Source organism: Nycticebus coucang, chromosome 19, assembly GCF_027406575.1.
Source record: "Nycticebus coucang isolate mNycCou1 chromosome 19, mNycCou1.pri, whole genome shotgun sequence".
In the NCBI taxonomy this organism is placed as follows: Eukaryota; Metazoa; Chordata; class Mammalia; order Primates; family Lorisidae; genus Nycticebus; species Nycticebus coucang.
In genome coordinates this window covers 55,465,977-55,479,997 of record NC_069798.1, presented here as the reverse complement: position 1 = coordinate 55,479,997, position 14,021 = coordinate 55,465,977, and the positions used below count along the sequence as shown (strand labels likewise).

Sequence of the window (14,021 nt, the reverse complement as noted above, 5' to 3'; positions counted from 1 at the left end):
TTCTTTTCATGGTTCTTATTATTTGTTAACATACCTTCTATATTTTTATACCTAGTTCTATGTTTCTATAAGTCAAATTTATTGAGATATCAATTGTATATAATAAAATGTGCCCATTTAAATTTCAGATGGATGAGTTTTGACAAATGCACTCACCCATGGAACTCCCAACCTATGTCTGTGTCAAGATACAGAAGCTTCCTTGTGTCCATAAGCCGTCAGTCTGACACCCCCACCCCCAGCACTAGGCAGGCACTGACCTGCTTTCTTTTACTACAGTCTTACCTGTTATAGAATTGTATATCAATGTAATCTTTTTGTATTTGTTCTTTTTGTTTGGCTGCTTTTATTCAGCATTCTGTTTTGAAAATTAGCCCTTATTATGTGACAAGAATCCCAAATGTCCTGTCATTTAATCATTTAAAGAAGTGTTGTATATTTTGAGTCTATCCATACATAGATAGATCAATAGATTTTTTTCAGATCACTAAGGAAAGTGGCATCAGTGTTACAAATGATTTGACACCCTGGTTATCACTGCTCAGCAGCATGGCAGGTGTTATGAAGGACCTCCTGCCAGTCTAATTGGAAAGGCAAGATAGAGCAAAAATGGATTCACATATCCCCAAGATGCTTCTTGCTTTGGAAGCTTAAGAAGGGAAAGATCACTGTAATGGTCAGGAGGATTTAGTGGGTTTCATCTGGATGTGGAAGTGTGGTAGAATTTGTCCAAGCAGGAAGGATATGGGCAGGTTTTAGTTTAGGTCAGCAAGAACAAAGGCTCACAGTTCTTCCCAAAGAACTAGGTCCTAGTTGCTTTTCATAAGTTCTCCTCACTTACGTCTTCATCTCTTGGTTTCCGTCAGACACAGGCCTGGGGCTCTGTAGAGAGTAAGAACTGGTTCATCCTTTGTCGACTCCCTTAGGCTGAGGTGCTCTGGGTCATGGTGGAGTTTTCTCCAGCAGATGCCTCACACAGGCAGCCCCTTCCTGCTACTAGGTAGACTGAGGTCTCTCTCTTACAAAGCCTCCTCTACCCTTCTCTGAGAAAATGTTCTTGCTTTGATTCCCTGGAGGGAGTCATCACCAGGCCAGTCTGGATATCTCTAGAACAAGGACAGCTGCAGGAGCAGGGGAGTCATTGGGTGTTGTGTTCTTAGTAGGTGACTAGCCAGATTCTTCTCCAGTCCTGCCAACTGGTTTGAATGTGGTTTGAGCTGTCCAGGGTTCGTTTTATTTTTGTTTTTGTTTTTTTTGCCATTAAAGAAATATTTTATTTTGTCTGTATCTCTGAAGATGCTATTACTGTTAGTTTAGTAATATAAAACTACTACATGTTATTTAATTGAAAAGTCTTGGGCTAATCTCTGGAGAATTTTCATAAGCAAACTCTTCTGTGTGGGCTGGATCAGTAAACATTCCAATAAAATCAATTTCCAGGAAGAATGGACCATCCACTTTATCAGCCAAGGTAAATCCTATAAACGAGATCTTGTCGAGCAGAAGCTGAGACTGAACATCCCGGATTCTTCCTTGATTTGAGAAGAAAAATTTGGAAAAAGGAATCTTGACCTCTTGCCAGGAGGGCCCCCCACGGGTGAACATGAAGTAACTGTACATTTGATTCTTCTGTACATTTGGATAAAATCTGAGTCCTCCTTGATATTCACCATCCATGGTCGACCATCCCCACGGACCCGGAGATACAGAGTGTTAAACTGGGACCAATCATAAGACTTCCTCCTCTCAAAAGGCCCCTTGGTATCCTGGATATCATTGCACAGTATCCACTTTGGCTACTATCTCCATCATAAGGTCCCTCAGAACTCAGAGTTCCACAGAGCAGTGCACTTTGGTTATTCTTGCCCATTTTTAAGAATATTTCACTTCTGCCTCCAATTGTCTTATCAGAAGTCACTATCCACTTATCTAAATCTTCTTTCCCATGGAACTGCCAGATGACCTTGGCTTGTTCCAACAAGACCTCATGCAGAGGGCGGCCTTCTGGCCCTATCCAATGATTCACAAGTTCATCCTTCAAACGCCTAAAATGGTCCTTTATTTCATCTCTAATTGCTTTATCAAAACTAACTTCTGGCTTCTCATCAGGAGAAGTTGTATCCAAGGCAACTTCTTGCTGGTGATGTTCCTGCAACCCGCCTTGAGTCTTCCTCTGTGAGGAGGCTTTGCCAGGAGCCACCACTGGTTTCTGAGGAATATTGGAACAATAGTCTGCAAAGTAAATACCCAAAAAAGGATGCAAGCCAATACTTGGCTTTGGGCATTTTCTGAGAATAAAAGTGCTAGTCAGTAATTTGTGAACAAAAGCCATGGTTAAAAAAAAAAAAAGAAAAAGTCAAAATGTAAATTTCTCCCTGAATCACCAGGGAAAAAATCTTCAGCCAATAGCCCAATTCTACCTTTCCACAGTCTGTCCAGGGTTCTTTCTTGATGGAGCAGAGAGTGATTGAGAATGCATGAGTCTTGCAGTGGACCTGGTCTTTGCAATTCTAATCCTGCTTCTTTCTTGCTCATCTAGGTTTGTGAGGCCCTCTGTTGAGTTTTATTAGGGCAGCTAGAAGGCTAATAGGGTTTCTCTTACCCTTAAATAAAAACCCAGTCCTGAGGCCTGTGATGAATCCCAGACAGGAGCACCCACGTGGGAAAGTACACTGGGTTGGGATCCTTTGGCCTTGGAGTAAAGGAGTGGCTGCTGCCCTCTGGCCCCCACTGCTATGTATGAGAAGCTGCTTCTTGTGCATCAGAGTCCCACATTTTAAAGGCACTTGACATACGGCAGTTCACTGATTATGTAAATGCAGGAAAGGTATGTCTTTTAGCTAAACATTTACTAAGCACTATTCACAGTAGTCAAGGTATCTCTGGCCTGCTTTTGAGCTACTGGGGGTAAAAATGTTTAAATACAGGAGGGATCTGGCTTCCCTCCCAGATAAACTCTTAGGATGTACCTGGAACCAGTATTGAGAGGGATTTTAAGACATGGTTGGATAGAACATTGCTTTTAACTTTGGCTTAATTATTCTGTGCATGAGAAAAGACTTCTCTAAATATGAAAAGTCTAAAGTCTTTGTTTCTTTGTTTCATTTTGTGGAGCCTGAGAGTCACTCCATTCTGTCACTGTGCTCTGTTAATAGTAGGGGCTAGGTGTGATCAAAAAGTAATATTGTCTGCATTTGAAAAAGACAATTATGAGGAATAAGTTTAGCACAGTGATCAACTCAGTCTCTTCAAAGTAGTCATTTAGCAAGAAACATTTACTAAGCAACCTGCTATGTAGCTGGAACTCTCTGAGAATGGGCTTCTGAGTAAGACACAACCTGTGCTTTATTGAGCTGGCAATTTTTCTACCATTAAAACTTAGTGTCATCTTGCATACAAAAGAATACAGTTGGATCCTTATACTATACACAAAAAATTAACTCAAAATGAATTAAAGAGGTAAATATAAGACCCCATACTATGAAACTCCTGGAAGAAAACATAGAGCAAAGTGTCATGACTGGGCAATGATTTCAATGATTTTTTGGATATGACCCCAAAGGCACAGGCAAAAATAGACAAGTGGGATTACATCAAACTTTAAAAACATCCGCATACCAAAGGAAATAGTCAACAGAGTGGAAAAGCAACCTGCAGAATGTGAGAAAATATTTGCAAGTCGTACATCTGATAAGGGGTTAAGATCCAGAATATATAAAAAACTATTTCAACAAATAAATGATTAAAAGATAAGCAAAGTACTTGAAAAGACATTTATACAAAGAAGATATACAAATGGCCAACAAGCATGTTTAAAGATGCTCAACATCATTATGTAAACCAGGACTCCAGTATCATCCCATGGAGACAGTAGGATGGTCATTATAAAAAAAAAAAAAAAGAAAAGAAAAAAAACAAAAAGCCCCAGAAAATAGCATGTACCAGCAAGGATGTGGAGAAACCATAACTCCTGTGCAGCTTCTGGAAAACAGTATAGAGCTCCCCCCCCCAAAAAAAAAATAAATATATTGACATATTGGGGAGACTAAGGCAGGAAGATTGCTTGAGTCTAGGAGTTTGAGACCAGACTGGGTAATATAACAAGACCGTATCAAAAAGAAAAAAAAAGAATTACTAAAACATTGTGATCCAGCAACCCCATTTCTGGGTATATACCCAGGATCTTGAAAAGAGATTTGCACGCCCATGTTCATAGCAACACTATTCACAGTAGCCAAGTGGTTGAAGCTACCAATATGTCTATCAATAGATGACTATACTGTATGAAAAGTAACATATAGTGTATGCATCCAACGAAATGTTATTCACCCGTGAAAAGGAAGTTCCTATATATGCTACAACGTGGATGAGTCTTAAGGACATTATGCTCAGTGAAATAAGCTGACCAAAATAAAAAGATGCTACATGATTCTAGGAGGTATCTAAAATAGTCAAACTCATGGAAGCAGAAAATAGAATAGTGGTTACCAGGGGCGAAATAAGGGGGAAATGGGTAATGGTTCAACAGCTGTAGAGTTTGTTTTACCAGATGAAGTTGGTCTAGAGTGCTGTTGTACAATAATGTGATTGTACTTAATACAACTGGACTGTACATATAAAAAAGGCCGAGATGGCAAACTTTATCTTGTCAATTTTTTAATATTGATTTTTTTACATGTTCTCAAAGTTACCACTCCCTTTTCTCTCATCTCCCTGGCTGAAGTTCAAGGCCTAATGCAGAGGTGAATGTGCTGATGTCTGCACCTTCCAGACAGCTTTCATAGCCATGGGCCCTGAGGAGGCAGCGAGGAAATCGCCAGAGCCCCACTGTATGGCAGACATGCTGTGCCCACACAGAAGCCAGAGGATGCCTCAGTCCCTGCTGCAAGCCCCGCCCCACCCAACCCACCCCAACCCGACCCACAGTGGCTCCCTACGACTCTCTGTGCTATAGCTCAAAGTAGATGAGACCTCAGTCTCTTCCCCATCATCCTCTATGACAAAGGTGCTATGCCTGGATCCTAGAACACATACAAACTATTACCAACCTGGTGCAAAAGCAGTCATATAGCTCCTTCTTAAACTTGGTATACTCCCAGTGCTATGCTGATTTAGGCCTTTATAAAGAAGGAAGACACACACACACCTCAACATCCACAAAGACAGTGATCTAAAGGGAGAAAGGGAAGTGAGGAGAATGGAACTAACCCAGAGAGCAAGCACATCCCCCATCCCAGGGGCAGCCGCTCCCCTCTGTAAAGCTGCCGTGGGTGGGGCTGCCAGCAGAATTGCAGTCCAGGTTTTGGTTCTTCCTGTTTCAAACTGAAGCCAGAAACCTGGATTTTTATATGAGATTTCCTAATTTTTAAATTGTAGGAGTACTCAGATGAAAATGGTATGCATAAACAGAACGTGTGTGTGCAGAGTGTATGCATGAATAATATATGCACGTTTTAGAGTGTAGCAGTATATGACGAAGCAAGCAGTTAATCCTTTTACAGAGTGTGTTAAGACATTTTTTGGAGATTTGTGTGGATCACATGGTATAGAGGCAAAGCAGGAAAGGGTTGAAGAGCAATCTAAGGTGGGTGGTTGCTATATGATACAGTTTATTCAGGGATGAGGCCTGAGGGTTGTGAGGAAGGAGGAAAGGGTAAAAAGGAGGTCCTTGGAGAGAAGGAGCTTGAATTTATTTGCAAAGGGAGCCACCAAAGGGTTTTCTTCTCTCCAATCTAGGATTCCAGTGGCACGTCTGTTAGACTGGCATTGTCCTACCTCTTTTGGAGGCTCTTTTTGCCTTGTACTTTGTGTTTCGTTTGGGTAACTATTGGCTTGTTTTTTTTTAAGTTCTCAGATTCTTCACTTGTGACCAGTTTGCTAATAAGCCTATCAAATTTTTTCCATCTATAACATTGTGTTTTTTACTTCCCTTTGACTACCCTCTGTCTCTCTCCATGCTCTTGCCCTTTCCCCAAGGGTAGATTACTGGTCCTTATTACTCCATGTGAGAGTTGTAGGGGTAGAGGGCTGTTTTGGTTCTCTCGCTCCACCTGCAATTCTAGGCATGATGCACGCACCCAAGCCTTGGGGTGAGATCTTCCCACACCACACCACCATCGACCCTACCCCCTGCTAGCCCCCAGACTGCCTTATATCTGTGGCAAATCTTGAACAGAAGCACATTTTCTTTTCAGGGGGCCTGTAAGAGAGAGTTTGCTGACCCACCCCAGTGACTTGAGGCTTCAGCATCCAAGGGTTAAAAGTAGGAAAGTTACAGAGTGAGACTTGTTGTAGATTTGTTGTTCATATAAATGTGAAGAGTAGGTGAGGGCTGAACCATACTGGTGGGAGGCAGAGACTAGAGATGATGCAAATATAAGGAAGCCCTAGCATTTATTGTTAGGTGTTACACGATGTGGACTGTGTGTATCTGAAATCTCATTTGTTAACAATACAACTGGTCTATAAGGAAGACTTATTAGCCCAGCTTTACAGATGAGAAACTAAGGCTCACTAAGGCTCAACCACCTTGTCAAAGACTCCAGCCTCCGTCTCTCTGATGCTAAGACCTGTCCTCTTGCCTGCTGTCCAGCTATAGTAGCCCCTACCCTGCCGTAGCGTCTGCCACTCTGCTGTGATCAAGGGCATGGCAGGGAGCAGGCAGTCAAACGATGTTAATGAGGTAAAATGCACAGAAGCTGGTCACTGGATATGGAGGTTGTAGACATAGGGAACTACATAGGAAGATATTTAAGTTCCTGATGTGAATGGACAGGTGACTCTTGGTCCATGAACAGAGAGGAAGACAGGGAAGTCATTTAAGTTGAAAATGCCATTTAAGCTGAAATGTGGGACACCCTAGGAGAGCTGTCAGAAGACAGGTGGCAGAGTGCAAAGAGAAGGGGCTGCAGGGGGCCTGGGCTCTCGTCAGCCAGGGCCTTTTGTCCTTTTTATACAGGGGTTTTGAGCTAATAAGGTGTTCTTTGATTACAGGCTCACCAGGACCAAAGGGGAGCCCAGGCTTCCCCGGTGTGCCAGGCCCTCCTGGGCAGCCTGGCCCCCGGGGCTCAATGGGACCCATGGGACCATCTCCTGATCTGTCCCACATTAAGCAAGGCCGGAGGGGCCCTGTGGTCAGTATCTTATCAGACATCCACTTACTGTTGTTGGGAAAAGTGTGGCCTTGACCCATGCCTTTTGCTTTCTGTTAAACCGATTCTTTTGTCTTGTAGGGCCCACCAGGAGCACCTGGAAGGGACGGTTCCAAGGTAAGTCTTGTGAGTGGTCCATACAAGCAACGGCTTCTCCCTTTTTACCCACTGTGCAGGTATCCCAGCAGGCTCAACCAGCACTATTTGCCATCCCCATTTTGTGTTGTGGCAAAATTGAGGCACAGATAAATGTTTTTTTCCTAAAGCTGGGAACAAAATTTACAAAGCCATTTTCTTAAAATATGCAACCAACCCTAAAAATGACTCTTAGGAAAAATGACCGCTGTAAATTTTAAATAAGCCTCTATGTTCCAAAAGTCACAAGTGTTTTTCTCTTTACCCAGCGTTGTTTTATAGGGTTGTTTTCATGTGCTCCCACTTCTATGAGATGTTCAAGTCAAGAACAGGAGAAGGTCTGCTCAGTGCAAGGGGGTAGTAGCTGTACTTTGAGAGCTGCCTGCTCTGGGCCTCGTAAAGAAGTCAGCATGAGTTACTTTAGAAAGTGTCTTGTTATTCCTCATGCTGCCCGGAAATACAAACATTCCTCTTGTCAGATACGGTTTGAAAATATATGGCCCCTGGGGAAGCCAGAATGAGAGACACTTGCCCCAACCGGTTCTGTTTAAGTAAGTGGTCCCGTGAGTCCAGCTTCTATTCTGCACATATTTTCTGTAGAAAATATTTGTTTTATGCAGGGAAATGGCTATGATGGGGACATAAACAGAGACCATGGTGGTGTCATCCTTGTGGCCCAGAAAGCTAACCTTGGCCTTTGTGTTTTTAGGGAGAGAGAGGAGCGCCTGGGCCTAGAGGGTCTCCGGTAAGTAGCACTATCTGTCCTTCCTTTCCAGTGGGACTGTCCCCAGGGATGCAGCTCTAATGAGTCCATAAGTTGGTCTTAGAAGCAAATGCTCATCCTTCCAGACATTACTCAGCTGGCCTGAATGGAGCTCTGTAGTTCCATAACTCCAGGAAGAGTTATGGAGACCTTGAGCAACTGGTTTGGATTGTTTTCTGTTGTTTTTTTTTTCTTTTATCGTGGCTAATCTTCCTTTGGAATGTGTTCACTTAAGGTTCAAAACCACAACATGTCATGAATCTGTTTCCAAGTATATCATAAAACATCTGAAAGGACTAGGACAGAAATCCGTGGAGGGCTAAGTTGTAACCCTGAATACTTGGGAAATTAGCTACCACTGTCACCTAGCCAGGTCTGGTGACTGTCACCTCCAAAAAGTGCAAAGGCATACAGGAATGCTTGGGACCTGAGAAGGAATTAGTTGCATATATCCGTAGGTCTGGGAGATTAAAAATGAAAATGAGTAGTATCTAAAAAGCACAGAAAATTAAAATTCAAGCAATTTCACGTGTGCTGAAGAAGTCAGTGTCATTTCTGAAGACCAAAAGCCACGGGAGGTGGCTTTTTGGTGGGAGGCTTTTTGGTGGGAGGTGTGGGTTCCCATCTCAACTCTTCTGCCTGTTAGCTTTCTGATCATGGGCATGTCACTTAACATCTCTGGGCATTCATTTCCCCAGTGGTACAGAGACTGTAGTGGAGTCTGATCTGCCATACCTCAAGGGGTTATCGGGAGGGTCAGATGATATCAGAGCACTGTGCCTGAGTGCTTACCGGGGTCAGCCACTGCTTTTAAGTGGGTAGCCGCAGCAGCAATGGTTATGGTGTGGGGATAACAATTTTACTATGTGCTCTGATAGGCCCGGAACTTACATGTTTCTAATTTTTTTTTTATCATGCCCCACACAGCATACCATGGAAATTAAGACCTCCTAAATACTGTATGATGGTAAAGATGTCCAATAAATGGAAAAACTAGGAAGGTTTGGTTCAGACTTTCCAGGTTAATGAGCGCTTGACATCCTTACAACATACTCTCAGTATCATCAAGTTTGTACTTCAAGTTAGCCATCACGTAAACATCTTAATAACTTAGTTTTTGAAAAAAATAACAAAACATTTTGAACATTTATTGTATTAACTCATTTAAATCCTCACTGAGAACCCTGTGAGCCCCGGTGAAGTTGAGACTATTATTATCCCCATTTTACAGATGGGGAAACTTAACCCCAAGGAAGTTAAATGATGTTTCTGAGTCCACACAGCTAATAAGTGGCAGAGATGGGATGCAACCCCAGTAGAGCCCCCATCTCTTAACTACCACTCTACAGCCTTCATGAGTATCTTCCAGATTCCTAGGAAAGTAATCCAGGAGAGTGATTCTCATATTTTTTCATCTGCCAGATTTGATACAGCCTAGGGTTAGAGGCAGGGGAGGTACATATGTCACCAAAGCTCCTGTGTGAGACACTGGTGGATCCCCCAGGCCTATCATGTCCTTACATTTACTCCACTGGGCACAGGAATCAGGGAAGCAGCAGGACTAGCGAATCACGGAGCCCATGAGGCCCATTGCTGTCTGTCCTATTCTAGCTTTGATTCCTCCCGTGTGTGCAGGGCCCCCCTGGTTCTTTCGACTTCCTGCTGCTTATGCTGGCTGACATCCGCAATGACATCGCTGAGCTGCAGGATAAGGTGTTCGGGCACCGGACTCACTCCTCAACAGAGGAGTTCCCTTTACCTCAGGAACTTTCCAGCTACCCAGAGACCATGGACTTGGGCTCTGGAGATGACCACCCGAGAAGAACTGAGACGAGAGACTTCGGAGCCCCCACAGACTTTTTTCCATAGCACAGCCCAGCATCTTCATCCCAAAGGAAGAGAAAGAAGAGCATTTTCACCTGCAGTTGAGTCATCTTTAGAGAAGAAAAACATCACTGGAAACCTAGGAAAGATATTTCTTTAATCTTTTCCTGACTTCTCCCTGTGTCTCTTTGTCCAAATACTATTTTAGAGTCCCCTGAGACCTGCCACAAATTTAAGGGAGTGAATGACTGATTCCCAGGCTTCTCTCGGAGAGTCAGTTGAGATGGTTGGCATTGAGACTTTTCTTTCACAGACCATTTTTTCTGGAACTTCTGGATTTGAGTTTAGTACTCTGATAATGCCTTAAAACTTGACCGAACACCAAAGAGAGAAACATGGCAAGGTGAGCTCTAAGAAAATGTGAGGCTATTTCTAAAAAAAATAATAATAATAAGAGGGTATACAAAATAGACTTATTCTTCTAGCATCAAAATTAGGGCTCTTCAATGAAAAAGGAGTGGGGAGAACAGCCATGTAGGTTTACCTTGGTGGATAATTCTTTTTTCTTTTCCATCTAATAGATTTTAAATATTCTGTCTTTTTATCAGTGTTATTTCCCTTCTTTTTTTTTTTTTGCAGTTTTTGGCTGGGGTTGGGTTTGAACCTGCCACCTCCAGCATATGGGGCTGGCACTCCATTCCTTTGAGCCAAAGGCACTGCCCCCCACCCCCCAATTTTCTTTTAAAGGAGAAAATTAAGGAGTAGAGATAAGAATTACAGTCACATGTTTACTGTCATATGGGTTGCCGTATTTTAAAATTAAGATATGGTAGCTTAAAGGTTCATGTCATGCTTATTCATTAGTATCCTATTTGGAGAAGAATAAATCTTCTTTTTGAAAAACAGGGACGGATATTCCCTGATTCACATTAGAACAAATGGGCTCTGGGTTTGCTAGGACATTCTAAAGCTATTTGGTCAAGAGTAGGGCCGCCCTATAAACCAGAGTGCTTGTTAAATAAGGTGGCTGACCCTCAGGGACAGGTGCAGAACTCCTGGTTCTGATTATGTGCCCAGAAGGTTCTATAAGGCCATCATCCGGGCTGGATCAATCCACGGTAGGATGCGAGGCTGCAAGGAGGTTGGTGGCAGATAAGTGTCAGTGGGCAATGATCCCACTGAAGCCATGCTGGCAGTGGCAGGTAAATGTGCTCTCCTGGAGCATGGGAAGTCCTTGTCTGGGCCGGCCAGCCTGCCACCATACTGCAAATAATACTTTATTGAAAATTATGTTGGGCTGCGGCAGTAGCACTCTAGGAGGCCGAAATGGGTGGATTGCTTGAACTCAGGAGTTCAAGACCAGCCTGAGCAAGAGCAAGACCCCTATCTCTACTAAAAAAAATAGAAAAACTATCTGGGCATTATGGCAGGTGCCTATAGTCCCAGCTACTTGGGAAGCTGAGACATGAGGATGGCTTGAGACCAGTATTTTGAGGTGGCTGTGAGCTATGGCATTACAGCACTCTACACAGGGCAACAGAGTGAGACTGTATCTGAAAAAAAAAAAAAAGGCTCGGTGCCCATAGTACAGTGGTTACAGCGCCAGCCACATGCACGAGGCTGGCGGGTTCGAGCCCGGCCAGGGCCAGCTAACCAACAATGACAACTGCAACAAAAAAATAGCCACGCATTGTGGTGAGCGCCTGTAGTTCAGCTGCTTAGGAGGCTGAGGCAAGAGAATCACTTGTCCTCTACTGAGGACAACATAGTGAGAGTCTGTCTCAAAAAAAAAAAAAAAAAAAAAAGAAAGAAAGAAAGAAAAGAAAATTGACGGCAAGGGGAAAAAAGCCAGTGGTTTTCCTTGTTTGGCAGAAAGTTCCCTCCTGCAATTCCCATTTTTCCTCAGTGTCCTCTAATTTAGTCCAACTTCCAGTTCTTTGGGGCCTTCTCCTTGATTTCCTTTCTTTATTAATATGAAAAGCAACTTAGTAAAGAGGGTACATACCCCAGCATCCCCTTGAGTCCGAGCTGTCTCAGAGCACCTGTGGCTCCAGAGGGAGCCGTGCTCCTTTCTCTGGACTCAGAGGCAGGAGGACCAAGGGGGCAGCAGGAGGGTCGGCTCCTTTATAACACTGTGGGGGCCTCTTGATTTCAAAGGCAGCTTTGAAATGTTGAAATATGTTCCTTAAGCTCTGCCTTGTCACTGGACACACAAAGTGGCTTTTAATCTACCCCTTTCAGGAGAACTTCACTCTTAGACGCTGAGCTTCACAATTCTCACTCTTGTGTCTGCTCGTGTTGGAGTTTCCCTTTTTTTTTTTTTTGGCCGGGGCCAGGTTTGAACCCGCCACCTCCAGAATATGGGGCCAGCGCCCTACTCCTTTGAGCCACAGGTGCCACCCGAGTTTCCCATCTTTCTATTTTGTGCTATCCCTTTATATTTCTGAGAAGTCTGCTTGGCTTTCTGTCCATGTTCTTTTAATCTCCATCATTTAACCCCCCTTCTGTGAAAGTTGACTTAGAGAAAATCACTGGTGTTGGGTTGGAATGTTCCTCTCCAGGCTTCTTTTTAAAGAGTGACAGCAAGCCCTGTTTGCAGGTCTCAAGTGGCAGCAACTCCCTTCACTTGTGCCTGAAACACAGGACTTAGTTACATCGGGCAGCTGAGTCTTTCACAAACAATTTGCTCCATCATTTCTTATGCAAAATCTCCAGTGACTATCCCCTAACATTTTAAAAGTGAAAGCAAACACATTCTCAAACTTGACATTCATAGCAAAGGCCCTGTCAACCACAGTTTATGAAGAGATGAACTGAACAGACCTTGATTCTCATTTAGAATATATTGAATGTTTGCTTGTAGCGCACATTTATTTAAAGGGTGAGGATGGATGAATGCTTTTTAAAAAAGAAAAACTATGCACACTATGCACAGGCTCTGTGAGAGATTAAGTGTCTTTGATTTTTTTAATGGAGAATTTTATTACCTTTTTCTTGACAGTGAACTGTATTTAGAAGAATGATCTCTATTGTCAAATGTTCATAAAATGCAACCAAACTGCATGTTTGCTCAAAGGCTAGGATAATATATTAAAAGAACGAATAGGAAGGAGTAATATCTGGATTTCATAAGACTATTCTAAATGATAATATTCTCTAGCAAAACCACACAACAACCTGTATTCTATGTCAATCTGCTGGACCGGGTCAATTTTAGAAAATAATTATTAATCCTTAAATTTTCAAAACATGGACTACTGTGAGACTAGTATGTACTCTGTACACCCAAATTTATTTTTCAAAGATGAGATATAAGACATTATCATTACTAATGTATCTTTTAGTTATGAAAAGAAAAACAAAACTTCACTGTCTAAACCAGACTTCTGCTTACAACCTAATGGGAAAGCCATTTTGGGAGTAAAATTTTCTACAATTTGACTAAGTCACTTCACGTTTCATGGGAAAAAAGGATCTCTGTACACTCCTCAACCCATTAGTAGAAATAATGTTGACTTCAGTTTTTTATGCCCTCCTGACCAGGACTTAGGAGTTGGGCTTCATAAATTGCCTCTGTTTTGGAAAACATGGTAATAAAAATTGGTTGAGAATAGTAGGTGGAGGGCATGCATGTTAGTTTAGGAAAACTCCCCTTCCCAGTTCCAGAGGAAGAATTTATAAGCTTTACTCTTCCGAAAGGGAGTGGGGACACCCAAAGGATGATGCCATCTCTTTCCTTCTGAGTTAATTCCCAATACCTGGCACAGGATTAATGGACCAAAGTCATTTCTACTGTATACTGAGATAGGTGTGTCCATTTCTTATTTACCTCTATTGATACCAATAGAGGTAAATTGATACCAATAGAGGTAAATAATTAATATTCAGGGGGTTGGGGGAAAAGAGAGGGGCATGTTACCCCACTCTGGGCAGCTATGTTCTCTCTCTAAGGTTCGTGTGTGCTGTGGGCTTTGTAAGCCCCTTTCCCAGGCAGGCAGGGGAGGCATCTCCAGGCCAGAAATTGCCTTGGGCTTTCAGGCAGCAGCTGCCCCATCACATGTCGGGTGTCAGTCCCCTCCCTCTCACCCTGCGTCCCCCATCTCTGTCCCACAGGGACAGCCATAGCAGCCTCATTCTGCAAACTTAAC

At 42.9% G+C, this 14,021-nt stretch overlaps 1 protein-coding gene and 1 pseudogene across 2 annotated transcripts in view; one reads left to right on the top strand and one right to left on the bottom strand.

Annotated features, from left to right (window-relative positions):
* CCBE1 (collagen and calcium binding EGF domains 1) overlaps positions 1–13,715 on the top strand; it is a 221,625-nt gene extending 207,910 nt beyond the window's left edge. Inside the window, exons 8-11 of one of the 2 annotated variants that reach the window (XM_053571849.1) lie at positions 6,994–7,133; positions 7,233–7,268; positions 7,996–8,031; positions 9,685–13,715. In XM_053571849.1, the coding sequence (XP_053427824.1) occupies positions 6,994–7,133; positions 7,233–7,268; positions 7,996–8,031; positions 9,685–9,918 (446 nt within the window). In that variant the 3' untranslated portion in view covers positions 9,919–13,715. Of the gene's footprint in view, positions 1–6,993; positions 7,134–7,232; positions 7,269–7,995; positions 8,032–8,976; positions 9,091–9,684 lie in introns of those variants that run through there. The other variant, XM_053571850.1, reaches the window with a different exon arrangement.
* LOC128572111 (complex I intermediate-associated protein 30, mitochondrial-like) lies at positions 1,342–2,332 on the bottom strand (annotated as a pseudogene).
* Positions 13,716–14,021: the final 306 nt, after the last annotated feature.